General features: G+C 40.9%; 1 protein-coding gene across 8 annotated transcripts in view; it reads right to left on the reverse strand.

Moving 5' to 3' along the window:
- The window catches only part of SFMBT2 (Scm like with four mbt domains 2), a 226,563-nt gene that overhangs the window by 44,782 nt on the left and 156,704 nt on the right, over nt 1–25,077 (reverse strand). For all 8 annotated transcript variants that reach the window (XM_079778896.1, XM_079778894.1, XM_079778898.1 and 5 more), the window contains 2 exons: nt 14,393–14,475; nt 8,317–8,443 (listed from right to left, as the gene is read on the reverse strand). In XM_079778896.1, coding sequence (XP_079635022.1) covers nt 8,317–8,443; nt 14,393–14,475 — 210 coding nt within the window. The remainder of the gene's footprint in view (nt 1–8,316; nt 8,444–14,392; nt 14,476–25,077) is intronic.

Consider the following 25,077-nt stretch of genomic DNA (forward strand, 5'->3'; position numbering starts at 1 on the left):
CGCTATGCGATAAGCCAGTGGTCGGCAAACCGCAGCTCGCGAGCCACATGCGGCTCTTTGGCCCCTTGAGTGTGGCTCTTCCACAAAATACTACGGCCTGGGCGAGTCTATTTTGAAGAAGTGGCGTTAGAAGAAGTTTAAGTTTAAAAAATTTGGCTCTCAAAAGAAATTTCAATCGTTGTACTGTTGATATTTGGCTCTGTTGACTAATGAGTTTGCCGACCACTGAGCTAGGCTAGAGGCAAGGACGGGAGTACAGCTGTGTGCAGTGTTTTGCAGCACCAATCACAGTATCAGGATGTTAACAGACACCTGAGTGGTCTATCCGGAAGGAGCACAGACTCTATGCAGGGAGGTAAAGCTGCAAGGAAGAACACTGCCTTTCTTTTCGCTCCTCACCACCTCCACTTACTGGGCTCTGACTATTAGGGGCCAAACACAACTCTGAGCACTTTATAGACACTAATTCTCACAGCCCATCTCCACAGCATCCTCCAAGGTAGAACCCGTTATTACGTACATTTTATAGTGCTGTACAAATAAGAACAGGGATTTTAAACTAAATGTCCTTATAATCACACGTCTAGGAAGCAGGTGTGTATGTCGGGAGGCCTTGCTGAAAGCCAGAATTTGAGTCTTAGCTCCGCGAGAAATACAGACTCCACATGTGTTAGAACAGTGGTTCTCAGCCTTTCTAATGCCGCGACCCTTTAATACGGTTCCTCATGTTGTGGTGACCCCCAACCATAAAACTATTTTCGTTGCTACTTCATAACTGTAATTTTGCTACTGTTAATGAATCGTAATGTAAATATCTGTGTTTTCCGATGGTCTTAGGCTCTACAGCAGAAGTTCTCTAGAACCGCTAGCAGGGTCACCTATTGACTGTATTTTACAAAGCCAGCTCTGAGAGCCCATGAAGACGATAGGGAAGGCAGTTAGGGGACTACTGAAATCCTAAGAGGGAGGGATGAAGACCTAACTGGGCGTGGCAGCGAGAAGAGACAGAGCTGCTGAGGGGCACTGGGCTACCTAAGTGACTACCTGGTCACAGGAGCTGGCGGGGGGGGGGGGGGGGGGGGGTGCAAACAATGAGAGTTATCCTAGAATTTCTAAGTTGGATGACTGTGGTTTTTAACTTGGCTGAAATAAAGGTGCCACCAGGTCAGACTGAAAACTCCAAGAGAAGAGCAAACACAGGGGCGACACAGTGACGTCTGTACCAAGCTGATGTGCACACGGAGGTGCTTCGCAGGTGGGCGAAAATGGGGTCATGCCTGTGACTGCTGAGAGTGGTGGGCATACGGATTTGTCAGCACAGCACTGCTATTTGACGCAGAGAAAGATGAGATTGTATGGGCACCGGGGAAGAAAAGGTCTGAAGAATTCTGACCTTTACATGTGAGGAAAGCAGTACAAAGGTGAAAACAAGAACCTCATCTAAGGAAACCTCAGTGGGGAAGAGAAAGCTGCCCAGCTGGTATTCCGGAAAAGACGGAAGGAAGACTTTGGAAAAAAAGATCAAGGTAGGTCAAATGCTGCAAAGGACATTTTTAAGGTCTCCGAAAGGTGGGGAATTGCACATGACTGCGGAGGAACTTACGTAAAAAGAAAACAACTTCATTAAAACAAAAACAACCAAAGCAAGGGATGGAAATATATATTACACTTCTTCGCAAGAGGAAGACTGAATGTGAGGGGGAAATGGAGATAGGAAAGGAAATTACTAAGGGAAAGGGGCATGACACCTGCCATGTCAGGCGTGTGAGTCGTTACTGAAAATGTCTCGGTCTCCTGTTTATCCATTGACATGCCCAACACGTGAGCAGAGCTAACAACGCATGTCTTGCTTTGTTACTTAATGTTAAAAATGAAACTTATTGTTTATCGGCTAACTTGCTGAAAAGAATAGGCCTCCAACATTTCATTATGTAACCTAAGATTTGTATGTTTCAAAATATTTATTGATGTCTACCCTGGTTTTGGCCTTCATCCCTATGTCTGACATAGAATCAAATTGTGCCACAAGGGACTCAGGCACAAAACTCCATTAACCATACTTAGTATATTACCTCATTTATTTATTCACCAAGTAGCTGAGAGTCTTCAAAGTACAGAGGACAAGGAGGGCAAGAAGCAAGCCAATTCAGGCTGCCAGCCCCCAGAAAGACAGTGGAGTGGAGGCAAGGGGAGGGTGGGGCTGAACTGAGAAAAGGCTGGTTGAAAGTCTCTCCAAGAAGCAGTTAGACCTCTCAACACACTGACGACTCTGCAGAGCAGGTCACACCTCCACCCAGGCTGGTGGCTAGAGGTTTACTCTCTAGAAAAGAGGAATCAGAACAACTACGAGTTGGAAGCACCAGGAGACGGCTGAGAATAGGAAAAAGACAAGGGCAAAAACGGGATTATGTGAAGGTCCATGCTCCAGAAGTAAAAGGCCTGCACCTGCCGCCATCATCCTAATAGCACAGATGTAAGCTGGGGTAGGACACTGCTAGTTGCAGGTGAAGAGGGCGAGGATATGGCCCTGCAAGCCTGGCCTGGTCAGGGAACTGTCCTGAAAAGTGCTGAGCTGCATTCCCATCTTAAATGACGCCTAAAACGTAAAGCAAGTGGACAAAAGGACACCAGCAGAACATCACGTGCCAAGGTCTATCTCACCGCAGCCAAGAAACTGAGAAAAAAAATCAGATAAATAAAAAACTGGCACTGGACAATTCCACAGAGTATGCATTTCTTAAGAGGGAAAAAAGGAGAGAGCAAATCCTGTGTTTAAATACCTACACTGAAATTCTACATGAGGCACACAGGCTTAAAGAGTCCACACGTTGCTCACTTTGGCTGTCACCTGCGGAAACCCAGGGCAACATGTAAACTGGGCCCTGCATGTTCTGTACTTGTCAATGTGGAATGTGAAGTTCACAGGGAAGGATGCAATCCCGGACTCTAAAAAGCTACTGTCCAAAACTATACATCACACAGATTCACAGATTGAAGTTTATATACTACTAGAGGCCCGGTGCATGAAATTCGTGCATAGGGGGGGGTGTCCCTCAGCCCAGCCTGCACCCTCTCCAATCTGGGACCCCCTCGAGGGATGTCCGACTGCCCGTTTAGGCCCAATCCCGGTAGGGTTGGGCCTAAACAGGCAATTGGACATCCCTCTCACAATCCAGGACTGCTGGCTCCCAATTGCTCACCTGCCTGCCTTCCTGATTGCCCCGAACTGCTTTTGCCTGCCAGCCTAATCACCACCTAACCACTCCCCTGCCAGCTTGATTGATGCCTAACTGCTCCCCTGCCAACCTGATTGCCCCTAACTGCCCTCCCCTGAAGGCCTGGTCACCCCTAACTGCCCTCCCCTGCAGGCTTGATCACCCCCAACTGCCCTCCCTTGTAGACCTGGTCCCTCCCAACTGCCCTCCCCTGCTGGCCTGATCCCTCCCAACTGCCTTCTCCTGCTGGCCATTTTGTGGCGGCTATCTTGTGTCCACATGGGGGCAGCCATCTTTCACCACATGGGGGCAGCCATCTTGTGTGTTGGAGTGATGGTCAATTTGCAAATTACTCTTTTATTAGATAGGATAGAGGCCTGGTGCATGGGTGGGGGCCAGCTGGTTTGCCATGAAGGGTGTCCTGGATCAGGGTGGGGGTTCCCTTAGGGAATGGGGCGGCCTGGGCGAGGGGCCTGTGGTGGTTTGCAGGCTGGCCACGCCCCCCCCGGTGAGCCAAATGGAGGCCCTGGTATCTGGAATTTATTTATCTTCTATAATTGAAACTTTGTAGCCTTGAGCGGAGGCCTGGGCTGGCAGGAAGCTTGGCTTCCTCCATCGCTGGGGAAACCCAAGCCTCCTGTTTGCTCTGTGGCTGCAGCCATTTTTGTTGGGATTTATTTATCTTCTATAATTGAAACTTTATAGCCTTGAGCGGAGGCCTGGGCCGGCCAGGGTGTGCAGGAAGCTTGGCTTCCTCCATTGTCAGGGAAACACAAGCCTCCTGTTCGCTCCATGGCCGCAGCCATCTTGGTTGGGTTAATTTGCATACTTGCTCCTGATTGGCTGGTGGTCGTGGCTTGTGGGTGTAGTGGAGGTACAGTCAATGTGCATATTACTTTTATTAGATAGGATGTTTTACACATAGAACTGAAAGCCCTGGGTAACAAACCCTACAGGACACCCTTCTCTCTCAATGTTCCCAGTGCACAAACACTCATCAGGAATACCCTGTCTGTTTTCATTCATAACAGTGCTCCAAATTTCAAAGCCAGGTTTTGGTGCTCATGTTCTAAAGCTATCCACAAAAATTACTGTAGTGGCAACAAGTATAAGAGCTAAATAACTTAGCAAAAATGAAGCCTGTTAGTTGTCATACATTTTATGACATAAAAGGCATTTCTGCCTCAGCTAAAAATCTAAAATACTTCATATTCAGGAATGTGGAGCCCATTGCATCTCTTCTAAATGAGAATATATATATAAAGAGCCAGGGTCTGCAATGTTCAAAATGACTAAATGGACGACCGAATACTGGAAGTCAGTCCTGCAGTCAGTGCTGGGTCACCGCAGCGACTCAGCACTGACTGCCACCACTGCAGGCACAGCTGACTGCTGAGGTGGCTGCGGATAAGGCCCAAAGAGAGGGCCAGAGAGAGAAGCAGGGTCTGATCCAGAGCCTCCATGGCAGCTGTTAATCAGCCCTTGCCTCTCTTTCTCTCTGGGTCTCGCCAGCAGCCGTGGGGGCTGCTGATCAGCTCTGCCTCTCTGATCAGGCCCAGAGATAGGCCCGGAGATGCTGACTGGCATAGAAACCGACCAATCAGAACCAAATTGGGGTGAACTGCAAGGAGCCAATGACTGCCTAGGAAGTGGAGCTTTTGACATTGACTGGCATAGAAACCAGCCAATCAGAACCTAATCTGGGTGAACTGCAAAGGCAGAACCTAAGGTAGGGGTTGAGGAGGAGTTTTAAGGGCAACAGTGTGTAAGAAAGCGGTTCAATTTTTTAATGACTGGTTTGGCAGTATAGTGCATATGGCTGGCTATCAGTCCAGATATTGGGATTATGTATTTTTGTCTGCCAAGAGCATATCCTCCTGCTGAAAAAGGCCCCCACCCCATTGAAGCAATCCTATCCTATAATTTATCTATACTAATAAAAGGGTAATATGCTAATTAGACCAGGTCGACCAGACATCTGACTTCCTTCTGGACAAAGCCATGGTGGTGGGGGCCGAGGCAGAGGCAGTTAGGAGCGATCAGGCCGGCAGTGGAGGGCAGTTGGGGGCGAGATCATGCCGGCAGGGGAGGGCAGTTGGGGGTGAGATCAGGCCAGCAGGGGAGGACAGTTGGGGGCAAGATCAGGCCGGCAGGGGAGGGTAGTTAGGGGCAATCAGGTATGCAGAGGCAGTTAGGGGCAATCAGGCCGGCAGGAGAGAGTAGTTAGGGGTGATGAGGCCAGCAGGGAAGAGTAGTTAGGGGCGAGATCAGGCCAGCAGGGGAGGGCAGTTAGGGTTGATCAGGCAGGTAGGCAGAGGGGTTAGGGGCAATCAGGCAGGCAGATAGAGGCAGTTAGGGGCGATCAGGCAGGCAGGCATGTGAGTGGTTAGGAGTCAGTGGTCCCAGATTGTGAGAGGAATGTCCGATTGGAGAGTGTGCAGGCTGGGCTGAGGGAACCACCCCGACTCCCACCCCCCGTGCACGAATTTCATGCACGGGACCACTAGCATTAATAATAATGGGATAAGGGAAACCAAGAAGGCAATGCAAAGAGGTAAACCCTCTTAGGGAGTGAACATGCTATGAGGATAAACAGAATGCCCACACCCTATTTGTCCCAGTAGAAAATGACCTGAACTGTATGTGAAGTGACTTGGATTTTGAGAATGCAGACAGAAAAACAAGCGTCTGAGGCAGTGTGTATAGCTGCAATACTAGATGTGTTAACATTTCTATTATATAGATAATGCTCAGGATGGTACACATGGTTACCTAGAGCAGAGTATTACCATAGAGAAAGCACAACAATGTCCTTCCCAAAACACAAAGCCCCTTCATCAGAAACTGCCCTTGCCCACTATCAGTGGCTTTGTGAGAACTTGAGATTCTTTCTAAATATGCACCTAAAATAATATTACACAAATCTCATGTAATTTATTCATTGCTCCCCCTTCAACATCGGCTCCTTTATAGACACTTAAAGAACTATCTGACTTCAAGAGAAGTGAAATATTAAATAAAAATCACCCTTTTAATGACCTACAAGTGGTCAATTAGGCATGTGTTGAAATACTTCAAATCAATTTAATGCACAAATATAACTGATAAATTGTTATGAAGTACTTTATAAATTCAAAGTGTCAAATAAATGGTCTATAATCAGCATCCCCATCATCATAAAAGTACTCTAACAGGCACAAAGTGACCGTAGTGAATCTCTAACATTTTGTCCCCAGGACTGAGGAAAGAAAATACTATTACATAAAACTGAAATAATGAAAAATAAGTACTAGCAAGCTTGCTATTATATGAAATGGTAAATGTTCAGTAAGGGCCCAAACCAAAACCAAAACAAAACACAAAATGTAAGACCATTTAAGGAGATTGAGTGGAATTTACTTTATTTGATGAGACAAATGCATAATTTTGACCAATAATTCCAGGTGATGATAGTCAACAGATGGTTTAAATTTTTTTTTTTTAATGTGCACGGCCTGGAAAAATGGATAATGTACTTTCTGACCTGCTTCAGAAGCCTAACTAACTCATTACTACAGAATGAAAGCACTCTGAAGAATAAGCAAAAGAGTTGCCATGAACTGACTTGTATTTAGTTTGCTAGAAATCCACAAATTTATATCCAAAGAAAAACAGCAATTTGGACATAAATAAATTATGACTGCCAAATAATTTTAACCACAATGTGCTAAATAATAATGGTAATACATGGACTCTGCCAGTTCCATTTTTGTTTTCAAATTAACAATGCAAGCAAGACTCCAATCTCATGATATAGCTTAGCATAGTATTAGTTAGTAGCATATTCGATTAAGGGATTCAAAATCATCCAAGAGCTCCTATTTTTCCAAGAGCAATTGAATCAACTTTACATGTAGTAATGAAAGTAAGGTCGCACAATTACTGTGGCTGCAGAAATATCACTATTATGCCTGTGTCTACCTTTTGGCTACTTCCACTAGAGGCCATTTTATTTGAAAAACAAAGCAATCAACTTTTTGAGAATTTCCTCTTATTTCAAACTCGAGACCCAGTGCACGAATGCTTGTTAGACCTGATTACTGATGAAATAAGGATGAAGATATTAGCAGCAATTCTATGACCTTCCAAACTTTCTAGTCCAATGGTAATACAAGCATGTTAAAAGATCTAAAATACAGACCATGAAAGCTAACATAACTTTATTATTCATATTTAGTCTTACTGTTTTTTCACAAACACTTGAAATAACTATTGAGTGCTGTGAAACTGAAAAACAAACAATCAAAAAAACAAAAACAAAAAACACTCAGTATTTTAAATCACAGAAAGATGTGAAAACCTTGGATATCAAATTCATTTCAACTCTTATTGAAAATATAACATCTAGAAAATATAGTCTTTTATCTAAATTCAAAATCTGTCAAGGTTTGTTTACAAAGTACATTATTCTGTGAATTATCTGTATAATTGTAAGTAAAATATAGCTATAAAGAACAGTTTAAACACCAACAAACAAGCCTAAATCCTGTTTACTATACAGGGGTGGGCAAAAGTTGGTTTATAGTTGTGAATATGCAAAACAGTTTATTCTTGTATTATTATTTATTAATTATTGTATTATTTATTTGTATTACAAGTATAAACCTATTTTTGCCCACGCCTGTATATTTGGGGAGAAAGTCGTCTCCATTTACTATTTTAAGGAAAAATTAAACAACTATGGAAGAAACCAAAGTAAGGGTATTATTCACATTAAAATATACAATTCTATCCTCATAATTACCAAGACTTCATAATACCCAAGACCTCAAATACCAGTCTTAGTGACTCATATTAATTTAATTGTGACATTAGCTTTTATAATCATAGATGTAAAAAACCCACTGTGTTCCAAACATAATTATCACTACAGCATCTCATTTCATGAAATTATTAAATTAAAATGAGAGCCTCTGTACAAATTTGTATTTGATTAATTTCACTTACTTGAGAACACTGAATAATTTAAGAGCTGTTTAAGTAAACGGAACACAAAAAGGACACTTCTGAGACGTGCTGGATGGATCCTAAATTCTCCAGAATGGTTACAAAGCGGGCATACCTTCCAGGTGAAGCCACAGCAACCGCCCCTTCACCCTCACGACAGAGGCCACACAGAGCTCTCCTGGATTCCTGGGGTTTACGGCTTCAAGCTTCATGTTCTTTGTGAAACCCCGGCTGAATGATGTCTGAAAGAGAGACATGATACTGGTACCACAGCAAGACAGCGTGCAGCAACCAAGCTGGCCAACTGAGGAAGCAGACATGCGCGCACACGCACACGTACACGCACAGCCCTTATTTATAAGACGAGCAGGCTGTTCCCATGTTTGTCTTTCCTGCCACTTATGAAGAAAGAACCATGCCTTCTTCATTTGTATCCTAGAAATTAGAGCTCCGCTTGGCACATAGCAGGTGCCTAATGATATGTGTTGAATGAGTGAGAGGATGAACACATGACTACAACCACAATGGAGATACAGGGCAGTGCCTTCACCTCCAAAACCCCTTGCACTGGCCTTTCGGTCATCATCTCCTCCCAGGCTCCCGATTCCTGGAGCACTGATCTGTTTTCTGCTCCTATAATTCCACCTTTTCCATAATGTCATATAAGTGAAATCATATACTATGTAGCCTTTGAGTCTGTCTTCTTTCACTAAGCAAACAGCATTTGAGCATCATTCACGCTGTTGCACAATTCAGTAATTTATTCTGTGCTATGTAGATGTACCACAGTTTGTCCATCATTTACCAGTTGCGAGACATTTGAGTGGTTTACAATTTTTGGTGCTTGTGAGTAAAGCCACTATAAACACTTAAGCACATGTTGTTGTGTGAACATTAATATATTAGTCAGCTCCAGCTGCCATAAAATACCACAGACCTGGTAGCTTAAATAACAGAAATCTATTTTCTCACAGTTCTGGAGACCGATAGTCTGAGAACCGAGTGTCAGTGGAGTCGGTTTTTTCTGAGGTCCATCTCCTTGGCAGGCAAATGGCAGTCTTCTCCCTGTGTCTCCACATGTTCCTTCCTCCAAGCTTGTGGTGTGTGCTCTTCTTATCAGGACACTGGTTGCATCGGATTAAGGCCCACCATATGACCTAATTTTACCTTAATTACCTCTTTAAAGACTCTAACTCCAAATACAGTCACATTCTGAGGTCCTGAGGTTAGGACTTCAAAGCATGCATTTTGGAGGGACATAATGCAGCCTATAACACTGTTTTCATTTCTCTAGAAACAGGATTGCTGGACCATATGGTAAATCTATAATAATAAAAGCATAATATGCTAATTAGATCGGACAGCCGGACAACCTTCCAGACGAAGCCAGGGCTGCGAGGGCCGAGCCCCTTGCACGAATTTCATGCATAGGGCCTCTAGTGTATATATATTTCTAAAAATCTGCCCAATTATTTTCTAATATATCATCTTGCATTCCCATCAGCAGTGTATACAGTTCCAGTTGTTAAACATCCTCTCAATTGATACTGCCAGTTTTTCAAATTTTAGCCATTCTTATAGGTAAGTCTAGTGGCATCTCACTATGGTTTTAACTTGCGTTTTCTCTATGACTAATGACATTGAGCAGTTTTCACTTTTGTCATTAGTATATCTTCTTTGTTGAAGTGTATTATTATTTTTTTAAATATATTTTTATTGACTTCAGAGAGGAAGGGAGAAGGAGAGAGAGAAACATCAATGATGAGAGAGAATCACCGATCAGCTGCACGCCCCCTACTGGGGATGAAGCCTGCAACCCAGGCATGTGCCCTTGACCAGGATTGAACCCTTCAGTCAGCAGGCCAATGCTCTATCCAATGAGCCAAACTGGCTAGGGCAAAGTGTATTATTTTTACCTTTATTCTTGAAATATATTTTTACTGGATATAGAATTGTAATTTTTTTTTCTTATAGCACTCTAAAGAAGTTGGTTCACACTCTTTTGGCCTCTGTTGTTTCTGATGAAAAGTTTGTTATTATTCAAACTGTATTCCTCTATTTTAAATGTATTATTTTTCTCTGGACACTTCCAAGAGTTCTCTCTCAATGTTTATTGGTTATCAGCAATTTGACTATGTAGAGTTTCTTTGTATTTAGGCTGCTTGAGGCTCACTGAGATTCCTGAACCTGTAAATTTAGATCTTTTAGCTGCTTTGCTTAATTAGGGATCATTATTTCTTCATATATTTTTTCCTTCCACTTCTGTGTCCACTTCTGGGTCTCCAGTTACACATGAGATTGTCCCTCAGATCCTTGAGATTCTCTTCATCTTCCTCCCAACCCCATGCCATTTTTTTCCTGTTCTTCAGATAGAATAATTTGTCTTCAATATCATAAACTCTTTCCTTGCTCATATCTGTTCTGCTATTAAGCCCTTTCAATGAATTTGCTTATTTCAGATATTGTATTTGTCAGTTTTAGAATATCCCTTTTTTATACTTCTACTTCTGTTCTGGCAATTCCTATCTTTTCATTCATTAGAAGAATATTTTTCTTAACATCAATGCTTCAAAAACTTTAGAGGATATCAAAATGACTTGGAAAACCTTTAAAAAACATAGGACTGCTGGGCCTCATCCCAAAGTTTTTGATTCAGTTTAAATAAGATAATTTGTATTTCCAGCAAGGTGATGCTGAAGGAGCTGACCTATGGATCACACTTTGGGATCCAGTGCTTTCCACTACTGATCTTAGTTATAATAGGGACTTTAAAATACTTGAATGCTACCAACATCTGGGTCATTTTGGATTTGGTCTCTTTTCATTGTCTTTTCTACTGAGAATGAGTCAGATTTTCCTATTTCTTCATGTGTTGAGCAACTTTGGATTGAAATCTGGATGTTTTAAATGTTATGTCATAGAAACCCTGGATTGTGGCATATTACTCCCAAGAGTGCTGGTTTTTCAGTTATAGCAAGCAATTAACTTGGTTGGTCTCAAACTACACACTTGTCTCTTGAGAAGCAGCTCAGATCTTAATTCAGTTCTTTCATCCTTAACTACTAGGCTGCTTGGAGTTTTCCTGGCAAATACATGGTTCAAGGATCTGTGGTTCCTCCTCCTGGCTCTCCCCTGTTTGTTATTCCTCTTACTTTCCAGTAGCTTGTGGTTTCCTAGATTCTGTTATTGTGTTCATAAGGCCAGAAAGATTATAAATCTTACAATCACTGTTTTAGTCATCTCATATGTTGTCAACTGTGGCTGACCTCAGACCACTCATCTGAAAATTTGGGGATGATCACCCCACGGTCTTCTTTTTACTAAACACCTGCCTCCCCGCCCCCAGTATCTGCCTGCTTTTGTTCATGTTCCACATCCTTCAGTAGCTGTTTTCATCCTGCCCAGCGTTTAGTTGCTATCTGTAAGAGGATGGATTTGGTATGAGCTTAGCCATTACTGGAAGCAAAATTCACTTTTAAATAAGTATGATACAAAAATTTCCAGTCACCCACTTCTATAAATTTTAACCAGATATTACAATATTACATAAATATATATGTTTTGAAATATACAAACTGAGATAAACAAGTTCCTGCCAGTAACAGATTACATCTCTTTGTTACTGATGGAAGGAAACCAAGGTAATTCACATTTACATGTCTTTTTATATACGTTAAGTTGAAATGAAAGTCTATCTCTATGTAAACAGAACAAAATTATCCAATGTATGTTAAGAGACCAGTTTGTTCTTTTCCTTTATGTTTCCTTGGAAATAGGAATCAAAGCTACTCTATGTGGGCTATTTTCCTACAAATCATCCTAACTTATCCACACATATTATGTATTGAGCTTCCTTCTGATAATACAATTTGATAGGCTGGCTGCCTGTAAAGTCTCTAAATAAGTTAAAATGCCATTTATTCTACTTAATAAGGGAAAGCTACAACCACATAACCTCGGTTTGAGGGTAATTTATAAAGGATCAATGGCAAAACCGTTACCTGTGAGTTTATTTTACGAAGCATTTGGCTGTGTCAATCCATTTCAGAACTGCCTGTGATTGTTAAACATCCTCAGGGAAATGTCATCCATATATCCACTTCTAAACTACCTCTCCTCTGGTATACACTAGATGTATGATTAAAAAAATGAACTCATAATAAGCATCCCACTAAAGAGCACTGCAAAGTACCGGAAATGCAACCCATCCGTCAACAGGCAGATAACAATCCTGTTGATTAAATAAACGAGGAGCCAGAAAAAAGGGGACATACTTGTAAGAAGTGCAGCCCTAATAAATACACCAATGTATTTACTAGAACAGATGTAATCTGGGTAGCTAAATCCTAAAAGCTCAGAGGCCACCTGGGGATGTGGCTACTTGCTCCACTATTAAAATGCATGTGGACAACAGCTGGCTGAATGGGAGCAGAGGACAGATAAAAAGAAGCTTTGGTGTAACAGAAGAAACTCCTCCTTAAATACAGGACCAGGGGAGATGGGAGGATTTCCTTCCCAAAGCTGAAGAATCAGGGAAGGATTTTTATTCTTTTCAGGTAGAAAGCACAAAGTAAAGGGGTTTCAGGACATGATGAAGTGTTTCCAGGATCCTAAAAGAAAGGCCAGAAGGCCAGTAGGTTTTGTCACAAGTGACGTCAACATGGTAAAAAGGTTAATAAAATGGCATTGGACTTCATAAGCCTTGAGTGCTAACTGGCTGCTATCCTCATGGTGGCATGATTACATAGCTGCCCCCTTCAAACCACCTAAACACTCACCATGCAGTTCTTTCAACTATAGAAGAACTGCCTTTGTGCAAAGGGTATGTCATCCAAGTAGAAAGTCCATTTAATCATTTACAAAGCTTTGATTTCCACTCTGCCACTGATTTGTTTCTACAAGTTGACCCAGTAATCAACCTACTTAATTCTCCAAAATCCGTTTTTGACTATGCTCAGTATTGAGTTTCTCTCTACTAAGTCAACCCTTTCCTCCTCTCAGTTCTCATATTCTGTTACCCTGCAGAACAAATTATAGGTGGGGCGGCAATGAATCAGCAGCAATAGAAGCATATGTCTAGAAAACAAGTCTGTGATTCGGGAGCACTCTGCACTTAGTATCTGCAGTCCTCAGCTGGAGGACTGCATCTTTTCTCAGCACAAGGAATTAGCTTCATCATGAAATATGTGTTCAATACACTAAGCTATATATTTATGCCTCATTCTTAAATCAGAGATACTAATCTACGTCTCTTTTCATAGTTCCCCAGGGTTGATGAAATATAAATGAATAATTTATAAACTACTCAATACAACCAATTCTGATAACTAAGCAAATACATACATATATGAGCACGCGCGCGCGCGCGCACACACACACACACACAGCTATTTTATTTGTCACAAAAATCCTATTACTATGTCAATAAGTTCTATTTGAACAAGGTAGGGGCTTAAAGTAAGCAAGCAAAGTACACAATTGTTGGACTAGCATCCTAGCAAAATAATCCAAGGCATAAAAAAATAATAAGATCATATTTTAAGAATATTCCTCAGGTACAGAGAATCTGTACCTATTGATGGGCTTATCAATATTATACCCCATAGTCACCAATAGCTATACATAGCAAGTGCACAGCTATTGGTAGCACAGGTGGCTGGCTGTCCACCAGTTTGTTCTCCCTCTTCTACAGTATGGAGTCATGGTGGGGAACTAGCCAGGGCATCTCCTAGCCTCATTCATGGTGCAGATGAGGGACTGGTTCTCACTGAGAGAAATGGAACAGAGTAGCGTGTGTCAATACCGGCTACCCTGCTTAGAACTAGGGCTGTCTTGTCTCCCTATCTGCTCACCAGATTCAGGGGCTGAGACCAAAACATATCTAGCGCAAGGCTCACCACAATGAGAAGAACCACCTAGAAACCCAGTACATCCTGGACCCTTCCCTCAGTGAGAACTAAATATATAGCATGTTTAAGCCACTACACATTCAGTAATCAATTTGTTACTATCTCCCAGAATTACTCTAATAAGACAAGCTGAAAGGAGGACTTTTCAAAAACTATGAAAGTTTTGGGATTCCATGGAACACAGCAGCACTCTACTCTTGCTCAATAAATAGAAAACAACTGATGGCATTTACGGTGAGCAACATCTATGGTAAAAGGAGTAGCAAGAAACAAGCGTCTTACATTTTTGAAGCAGAAAGGAGGTGCTTCTTCCGTGCCATGCTGCTTGTGATAATCGGCCCAGTCAAAGTCCTGGCCGGAGGAACCTGTGCGGGACAGAACATGGGCAACATTAATCAGGCTAAACACTGACAGTGAACAGCTTTACAGTGTCACTAATGAAAATGAGGGGTGCAAGGATAGGCTCCCCAAAGGTGAAGTCTTTTCTTAAGCCTGACAGCGTATCAGATTTTAGGAGGGTCGAATGAAATATTTTGAAAAAATGTCAAGTACTACATACAGGTAAGGTGCACCATTATTATCAGAATGCGGTGCCCGAAACCAGGTAAAGACAAGGTGGGATTGACCCACACCAGCACATGACAATGGGTAGATCTGTTCTGGAGAAGAATAAATGATATTGAGGGAGGGGTTTGAGAAACAACTATTCATATATGCTAAATTTAATGAGATTCAGATCTTACCAAAATGGTTTTTCCTTTCTTTATTCATTTGATTTTTGGGGGGAGGGTACACTTATAAAATATATATCCATCATGCCCACCACGACAAGACATGGGAGAAGGTGAGAGAGGAAAAACAGTTCTAAATTATAAAATAAGAATGACACTGAGTGTATGGCTTAACCTAGATGGGAAAATACATCTTAATGTGTGAGTATTTGCATTTCCTGTGAAAAAGGCACTGTGATAGAAATGAAAAACATAGTAGTAATTAGGATTCGTTGAAACTGTACAAAATGTCACTATAGTCTTCATTTAGTGTTCTCCCTTTATTGGTTTAACTGTATGTAAGATACATTTAAGTATATTTTTGATGCAAAAGAGATTGGGAATATTTCTTTTCCTGCATATTGTCATAAATTTATACCTGAAAATTCACTTAACATGGGGACTTTAGTTCCGAAATCCCATAGTTGCAGAGTAATGACAGAAATTTTTTACTAAAGAAACTCAAGACACCGGTTGCCTCCTACCTCCATCTCTACTCACAAGTACAAAATAATGTTCTTTTCATTAAGTAAGCACAATTTGCCCAACTTTTCCTAAGATGGAGGGATTAACCAAGAAGGCAGCTGTCCTCCTCTGGCCCAGGGACTGACCCTTGACCCTCCCATGTGCTGCTCCCCATCAGTGGCAGAGGTACCCCCTTCCTTGTAAGATATCCCTCTCATTCTATGAAGACTGACAAGTCCTCACTTCTTTCCCATAAGGAGATAAGAAGTCTCAGGGTTTTGAGGTGCTCTGTACTCTTTCCAGCTGGTTCTGAATAGGGCCAGCACATCCTCCAGCTGCCCTTCCCCCACCGCTTTCCAGAATCTCCCCTGCAGCCAGAGGCTCTGGCAGCAGAGGTTTCTGGAAGGGATCAAACCAACTTTCTTCCGAATATTCATAAGCAAAGCAAAACGTGTGTTGAACAAGGCAATGCAAGTTCCTGTGCAATGACTATAACCCGCCACTGGAAGAGTAGTAGTCTGTCTGGAACTGTTTTGGGTCAAATACTCACATTAACGTATAAGAAAAGGAGAATTCCAACTGGTGAGAAGTTACCTAACAGTACGAAGGGTACTGAACCAGAAGGGAGACTGATTTTAGATCCAGTTCTTCCAAGAACTAGATGGACCAAGGTGAAAGTAAATTAAACCTTCTATGCAACAGACTTTATCTACTACTTCACAAAATAAAGAGACGATCTTATAAAGTCCCCTCTAGCTGCTGCATTCCATGACTCAGAACCACCACCACTAACAGTTCACTGTTGCTGCTTAGGATTTTTTTCCTTTCCTCTGTGCTTACTGTCCTTTTCTTCTCCCAGGAGAAACGTGTGGCAGGGCTGACAAACAGAGATTATGTGACAAGACATTCCCTAGAAGAGCTCTCAATTGAACAGCTGAAGACAAGATGATCCCCTGCAACAGGACCCGGTTTGTTCCATGGTGGGACCAGCCGACTCTGTTACAAAGTCAAGATCTCTGTTCCATCTCTTCCCTACACTTCTGCTGCTTCCTTACTTAATTTTGTGAATGAGGAAGCCTCATCAAGATCATAGGGGAAGAGAAAAATTAGGGGGAAACGTATATAAATAGTAAATTATGTTCTGAGATAACATGAAATTTAGGTATTTTTAAAAATATATTTTTATTGATTTCAGAGAAGAAGGGAGAGGGAGAAAGAGATAGAAACATCAATGATGAGAGAGAATCACTGACCAGCCGCCTCCTGCACGCCACACACGGGATTGAGCCCACAACCTGGGCATGTGCCCTGACTGGAAATCGAACCATGACCTATTGGTTCATAGGTCAATGCTCAACCACTGAGCCACACCAGTTGGGTGAAATGTAGGTATTCTTTATGGGCAATATCTGTTCAGATAAAATTTTCAGCTCAGAAATTGCCTCTACTTCTACAGACAGACATTTAGCAGGGTTCTCTAGAATTCGGTCCCTAATTGCCAACTCCAATGGACTTCAACCCCCTCCATAAAATGCTATGCTCCATTGTTTCTTGGACCAACATTCAATCCTCTACATCCAGTCTTCACGATTCTATGGGGAGCCATTTTTAATCTAATAATTCCAAGGGATAACCAAGTCTTGCTGAGTACGTAAGCAACGCTAAAAAACTCTCTCCTTTCCCTGAACATTTGAACAGCCAAGACTTCTCCTCCTCCTCCTTCTCTTAGGGACCTTTATTCACTTCATCACTTAAAATTCTTTTCCTTCGGGTTGATAATGAGCTCTCGTTGTAAGGCAGTTTTGTGACAGCTCAGAAAATAACTGCTACATAAAAACAAATTGCTGTGGCTTGTATAATAGAGACAACAGGGGTCAATTATACCCATTAATCAACAAAGACAGAACAAGAAGTACTAGGGCTTAACTGCAGCCAGGAAAACATGTTTTAAAGCCAGAGAGAGGGAAATAGCAGAGGGGGAAAGAAAATGAAGGCAAATCAAAACCCCTTAGGCTATTAAAATTTGCAGCTAGCTGCCATAGGAGACTGTTGAACCACAACCACTAGAGTTATTTCAGCTTTTATTAGTGTTTATTCTGAATGAAGTTCCAACTGTTACCAGTCCAAAAGGGAACAGGTCGATGACCCATTTCCATATGACACAAATTAATTGACATAAAGCAGCTCCACTTGCAAACACTGCTATTGGCAGTGCAAGTAGACAATTGTTTTAAAAAACAATTTGGCAGTAAAAATGTTCATGGACTTTGACACAATTTCATTTCTAGGAACTTATCCCATAAAAACAAACCTAGAAATACAAAAAAATGCTATACATTAAGATATAATGGCATTATTATTGATAATACTAGCTGGGGGGGGGGGGGAATGGAGGGAGGATGGGGAAGGCTTTGTATCCAAATATAGAAAATGTTTTGAAACTTATCCAAGTCCATGGAAAGTGATGCAGACATGAAACTGCACAGAGTCTGTTTAAAAAAAAAGTCATGATAAATGATTGCTATGTTTTTATTTTATTTTTTATTACATATATTTTTATTGATTTCAGAGAGGAAGGGAGAGGGAGGGAGAGAGAGAAACATCAATGATGAGAGAGAATCATTGATCGGCTGCCTCTTACACACCTCCTACTGGAGATCGAGCCTGAAACCCAGGCATGTGCCCTTGACTGGAATTGAACCCGGGACCCTTCAGTCCACAGGCCAACGCTCTATCCACTGAACCAAACCGGCTAGGGTGATTGCTATGATTTTAAATGAAAAGATTGGTATATAAGCATATACAGAATTATCTAATTTATATTAAACATATGCACACACACACACACACACACAAAGAAAAACCTAGCGGTAAATATCAAAATAACTAACTGGGTGGTGGGATTCCTGGATACTTTTTTCTTCTACCTCTTTGTACTTTCCAAGCTTTCACTAATGATCATGAGCTACTTCAATAATAAAAATTATTTGAAAGCATAACATCTTTGCTCTATTTTAAAAGCTAATCAAGGCACTGGTCAATCAATCAAGGGTTGATTCAGTATGTGACTGCCTCCCCACAGCTGTCCTCTCACTTCTGGTGTGCTAACAGATTCCTGATGGTTCCCAGTTCCCACAGGAAGTCAGATCTCTCCTCAGTACCAGCAATCGAATCGGGACAACCCTGAGATAACCATGGTGGTCAGACCTGTAGCCAGTGATTTGGGATGGAGGAGAGGGAAGGGTTACAAAAATATTTCCCTTTAATAAAAGACAGGACAGGAATAAGGGCTGCTCTTCTATGCTGGGTGCATATGAAAAAAACTGTACAGTCTTAATAAAAAATAAAAACAGCAAAAGAATATCATGTTTGCCATCTCCCTGATGGGCAAAATGAAAAAATAGTAATATGAATCCCACACTGTAATGACTGTTGGGAAGCAGATATTTTTATTCTGGTTGGTATCTAGCTTGAATAACCATTGCAGGTGTCAATTTGGCAACATGTGCCAAATTTTTAAGAAGGTGTCTACTTCTCCACTCTAGCCATTTGTTCATTTACATACCCATTCATTTAGAAATATTTACTAAGTGCATGCTATATGCTAGGCAGGGTTTTACTACTAGGAATACAGAAATGAACAAAACTGACAAAAACCCTTACTTCACAGAGCTTACATTTCAGTGAGAGGAAACAGATTACACACAAATATAAAAAGTCAAGTGATCGCAAGTGCTAGAGAGAGAAAGTGGACAAAAGGCGTAGGAAGGGCTGCATCAAGGGAGGCCTTCAGGAAAAGTTGAAACGTAGAGGAATGGTGGAAGCGAACCATGTGCCAGGCAGAGGGACTGGAAACTGCAAAAGCAAAATTCTAGCAAAACATTGCAAGTTATAAAAAGATAATATAATAAAATGTCAATTTTCCTAAGTTAATCTATAAATCCAATGCAATTGTGATTGATATTAAAGAGGGCAGCCAAACAGACCACCTCAAAATGCAGCACCTGGGGCAGGACTGAGAAAGGGAAGAGTGTGACCAGCAGAGGGCACAGTGAGTGCCAATGTCCTATGGAAGGGATGTGCCTGCCCCAGGGTCCAGGAAGGGCAAGGTGGCTGGAGTGAGGGAGCCCACTGGGGAACGTCTTAGGAGATGAGGCCTTGTAGGCTGTTGCCATGACCAGGACTCGGCCACTGAGTGAGCTGAGCAGACAGAGGAGGAACAAGTGTGATTTACAGTTGACTACTGTGTTGAGAGTAAACTGAGGCAAGCAGGAGGCCACTGCAAGTAACCCAGGTGAGATTTAAAGGAGCCCTGAACCCAGGAGGTGGTGATGAGGCGTGATCAGATCCCAAAAACGTCAACAGGATTCACAATGGATTAGACATGGGGCGCCAGAAATAGAGAGGCCAGGATGCCTCGGTTCTCAGTTATATCTGTAATGTTTTATTTCACTTTTTAAAAATCAGAATCAAATATGGCAAAACGTTACAGCTCAGTCATGGTGGCAGGTCCATGGGAGTGGGTTTATTTTCTGTCCTTTTGGTATGTAGGAAATATAACAGATTACCAAATGGACTGCGTTCATCAGTCAGTGTCCAGGAAAAGAGAATACCAGCAAGGGTTCACTACTCTGTGTCCCGATAATAATTAAAATACACCCTTACTTCCTAAATTGTGTCTACAGTTTAGGTGTCTATTAAGATGGCCAGCTAGTAGACATGAAGTGCTAAAATAAGCGATTTACTTCAGCCTTCGCTCAGACATTTTACAACAGAAATGAAAGGCTAAACATTTTCTACAAAGATCCCCAAGTGGGATGTTTTCTCCACTAATTCTACCACTAATCTTTGATGTTCCATGCCATGGAGGTTAGTGAAATCATTTTGAAATAGCAAATCATGGTTGATACCCTATACGCATTTTTGCTTAGATGATTTATTATCTTGTTTGATCACTTTTAGTGCCTATAATATTGAATTGTTGTTCACTGGGTTTAAAGGAATGGGGTAAAACCTCCAGGCTCTGTCCCTGGCTCTCCGGGAAAGCATCTGCTCACGCACGGAGAGCACCAAAAAAGTCCTACCCACTCCAGCTTAGACAGCTTGTCTCTAAAGCCTGGGAACAGACTTTAAAAAAATAGGAATGAAGTTAAAACAATGTAAGTAAGGACCTATGTTTCTGCACATCTCCTAGACCACTGGATGTCTTTTATTTCATCATCAGCTGCTTCCCACTGACTGGGGAGTGAATGGGGTATCCTTTTGCTACTGGGCAACACGAAATTATAAGCAGTGTTTATGATTGGAAAGGAAACCAAAACAATATATTACACTTGTGGAAAACATACACACAACACATCTAAACACCTCTCAGCATGTAGAATAAATCAGACATATGCTCTTTATAAAGTTCAAACCTTAAGTTAAAAATAACAAACTTAGTTCAAAGACAGTGTATACTTTCATACATTAATAAAGCAAAGAACGGTATTTTAAAAGAATTCTACAGCATAATCCCAGCTCGGGTGTGACTACAAAAGACGTTAACAAATTACCTCAAAAGAAAACCATCAAATCACCATTAGGGAAATCACCACCACCTCCTCTAAACTGTATTTCATTTTAATGACAAAAATAAACATATTCCCCTCTCACAAAACGGGAAGGGAGCTCAATAAATAAAGCTGTAATTTTGTTATATCTGCAAGCACTTGGAAAATTATACCTGAGAATTGAAATTCTCCAAATGCTCTGACATAGAGACAATTTCAGTCACAGAAGAGTCATGGTCGACTGACATCAGTTAATCCCCTCTAAAGACACCAAATAGCCCTAAATTCCCAAGGACAGCTTTTATGAATATAACAGTGACAGACAACAGGAGTAAAGGGTGGATTTGGTGGGTTTTTTTTTTTTAAAAAAAAAAAACAACACACACACAAAATTTGGGATCTTAAGACTAGGGTTTTAAGCCAGTATTTCTGCCTCAGTACTTGAAAAATTTAACACCACTGAGCTTCAATTTACCCACAAGTAAAATGATTAGAGCTGATGAGATCATCTTTAAGATCCCTTTTAGTTATAAAAACCCTCTACTCTTAATAATATGTTTATTTTTAATAGATAATACATTACGTTAGATCAAAAATAAAAATATTTTTAAAGTATTCTGCTCAGAGTCTCACTCGTACCCTCACTTCCATCTGTCCTGCTTGCCACCTCCATACTCGGAACCTCCATTCAGAATTCTCATTTTTATTAGTTCCTTTTTGAGTTTAGCTTCATATACTATTTTTTAAATTTATCTTTATTGTTGTAAGTATTACAGATGTTCCTCCCCCCCCCCCCCTCCATTGACCCCCTCCTCCCTGCTCCCACCCCCTCCCCAGGCCTTCATTGCACTATTGTCTGTCCATGGGTATTGCATATATGCATATAAATTCTTTGGTTAATCTCTTCCCGCCCTCTCCCTTTCCTCTGAGATTCCTCAGTCTGTTAGATGTTTCCATGTCTCTGGATCTATTTTGTTTTGTCAGTTTATTTTGTTCTTTAGATTCCATAAGTGATCAAGTGGGATTTATTCCGGAGATGCAAGGCTGGTACAATATTTGCAAATCAATAAATGTGATACATCACAAAAACAAATTGAAAGACAAAAATCACATCATATCAATAGACATAGAAAAGGCATTTCACAAAATCAAACACCCATTTTTGATAAAAACTCTCAGCAAAGTAGGGAGGGATCATGCCTCAACATAATGAAGGCCGTATATGACAAACCTACAGCCAACATCATAATAAATGGGCAAAAACTAAAATCATTTCCCTAAGAAGAGGAATAAGACAGGGATGTCAGCTTTCACCATTCTTATTCAACATAGTACTAGAAGTCCTAGCCACAGCGATCAGACAAGAAGAAAATAAAAGGCATTCAAATTGGAAAGGAGGAAATAAAATTGTCATTACTAGTTTCTTATGTAACCTGACAGTTTCTTTACAGAAATATGAGCAAACAAATACATATTCTCCTTTACCTCTTTTCTAACAAAAAAAAGTGTCATGCTATAATCTACTGATCTTTATTTATCACTTGCAGCATATCTTGGAGCACTTCTCATATCAGTACACAGAGATTTCCTCATTCTTTTTAACAATTGCATAGTTTTCATTATACGGATATCTAAAATCTATTTAACCCATACAGACAAGCACTTGGACTTTTTCCAGTATTTGCTATTACATATCATGCTGCAAAGAACAAACTTTTATGCATATTATCTGCACAGTGTATCTTCAGGAGAGATTTCCAGGAATAAAACTGCTGAGTTAAAGGGTAAAATGCATTTATAATTTTAGTAAAATTTGACAAAATGCCTTGGACACAGTTTGCACCTACCTGCACTATCACCAGCAAATCTGGGAATTCTTGTTCCTCCACACGCTCATCAAAACAAAATTTCTTTTCTTTCTCTTTTGATTTTCCACCTCATCTTATAAATGCATGCCATCTCAATATGACTTTCACTCACATTTCTCTTATTGTGGTATGTTTGAATAAGAGTCCTTATGTTTCTTTTAACTGTGGACTATCTGTGGATATTCTGAAACCTTTTTCTGTAAATTGCTGGTCTTTTTCTTACTGGCTTATCAGTAAAATCTGTACTATTTCAAGATAACAGTCCAGTAGCCAAAACACAACCCCTATAGATTACCAGTGGATCCTTGACTAATGATATTGATCACTTCTTTAGTGTTTTAAGTGGGGGTTTTTTAAGGCTTATCACTGAGAGTTTCTTATTGGAAGATACTAACCACTATACTCAATATTCCACAGCAATATTCATGAAGAAATTTTCTTTTTTGTGTGTGATTTTTAAAAAGGCATCCTTCATTTTCAATAGGGGAAGAAATCATTTGGAAAACTACATGAAGACAGTTTCATTTCACGGATATCACAAATACTTGGGTGACAGAAGAAATAATAAATGTGGCTAAATGTTAGGTATAAAAAAGCTTAACATATTAAAACACTCAATATTCTAAATACATTTGTATAGTCATTTCATTACACATTAGTTCAGTACACTAATCTAAAACAACTTTCTTAATATCGTGAAATGCAATCATCCAAATAAGCACATGCATTTTTCTAGTAAATATTTAAGCTATATGGCTACAATCACTTTCCTAAAAAACACTTTTTAAGAGTTACAATTCATAAGAAGCATATTTAAAATTTCTGGTAAACATTAAACCTCTGCCATAATGAAATAATCAAGCAGCCAAAATGCATGTATTAATACTTCCCTTTTTTTCATTATGTAAGGAAATACCCAACCAATGTTTTTAAAATTCTTAAATAGATCTTATTACTAACTAGACATTTGCAAAGTCCAACTAAGAAGCATTTTATAGATATCTAGAAAAACTTCCTTCAATGGCATGAAACCCATCCGCATACATGGTTTGATTAGAGCGGTTAGAAGGAAGCAACAGTGGCCCAAGGGGCTTTCGAACTCCACAAGTGACCTAATGCTAACAGTTCACACAGCAGGAAAAGCCTTGTCTTATCTACCACCAATACAGATTTTATCATAAACACCCGGATAGTCATTTTAAGGGACTATAAAAACACTTAGTCTTTTGTCATTTCTTTGATTCTGCGCGCCTGTGGAATACCAGGCGTGTTCCCCTTTGACAGTCCTGAAAGCTGAGGCACTGGGATGTGGCCAGTCTTTGGTGAGTACCCAAATGCAAACAAGAACTTGGGCCTTGTGAACTGGAGTTCTCACCGCTATGGAGAGCGGGATCCGGAGCCAGACCTCCTGCCCTGTGACTGTCTATGTGTGACTAATTTTCCTCATAGAGAAATCCTCGTTTTGAGGATTAAATGAGTTAAGCACTTAAAATAGTATAAAGAGTGTTACGCAGAAGTTCATGGTACTCTATAATTAGACCACATTCCATTACTGCAGAACCTCAACGTGAAGAATCAACAGCTGAAATGGAAATACTCAAAAGCAAGTCCTCCATGGGAATGAGCAGGGACGAACAATGAGGATAAAAGCTTAAAAATATCAAAGTATATTCATGCCAGTGGAGTACAGGCATGCCATGGATGAGCTGGGTGTACACAACTAAAGGTGGTACATGGTAGATGATGGACACCAGGAAAACTGGAACTCAACCTGTGGGCATTAATTACCTCCCAATATGGTCAACACTGCATGTAAACCAGTCCCTGGTGAGCTGGAAGGGTTAGGGCAAAACCCCGGTATTATTTGAAGTTATCCATTATAATCCCTCCATAAATTTACTTTTCTACTCTCCTCTGATTTTCTCTTCTATTATTCCATTTATTCCTCCCTATTCTTTTCTCCTTTTGCCTTACTGCTTTGTTCCTTGAATAAACCTTAGACCTATAAGGGACAGCACATCAAGGTACTAAACTTACAGCGTGGTGCATGAATCCCAATGTAAAAATTATTTTAGTGCAACCTGGTTCCCAATTTAATTATTTTAATACTAGAGGCCCAGTGCGGTCCCTCGGCCTGGCCTGCACCCTCTCAAAATCCAGGACCCCTCAGGGGATGTCGGAGGCCCAGTGCATGGATTCGGCCCCATACCCGCAGGCCAGGCCAAGGGACCCCAAGTATGTGCACCGGGCCTCTAGTCTCTATATATATAAAAGCCTAAGGGACCGTTTGACTGTTCAACCAGTAGCTATGG

Source organism: Cnephaeus nilssonii, assembly GCF_951640355.1.
Source record: "Cnephaeus nilssonii genome assembly, chromosome: 1".
Taxonomy (NCBI): domain Eukaryota; kingdom Metazoa; phylum Chordata; class Mammalia; order Chiroptera; family Vespertilionidae; genus Cnephaeus; species Cnephaeus nilssonii.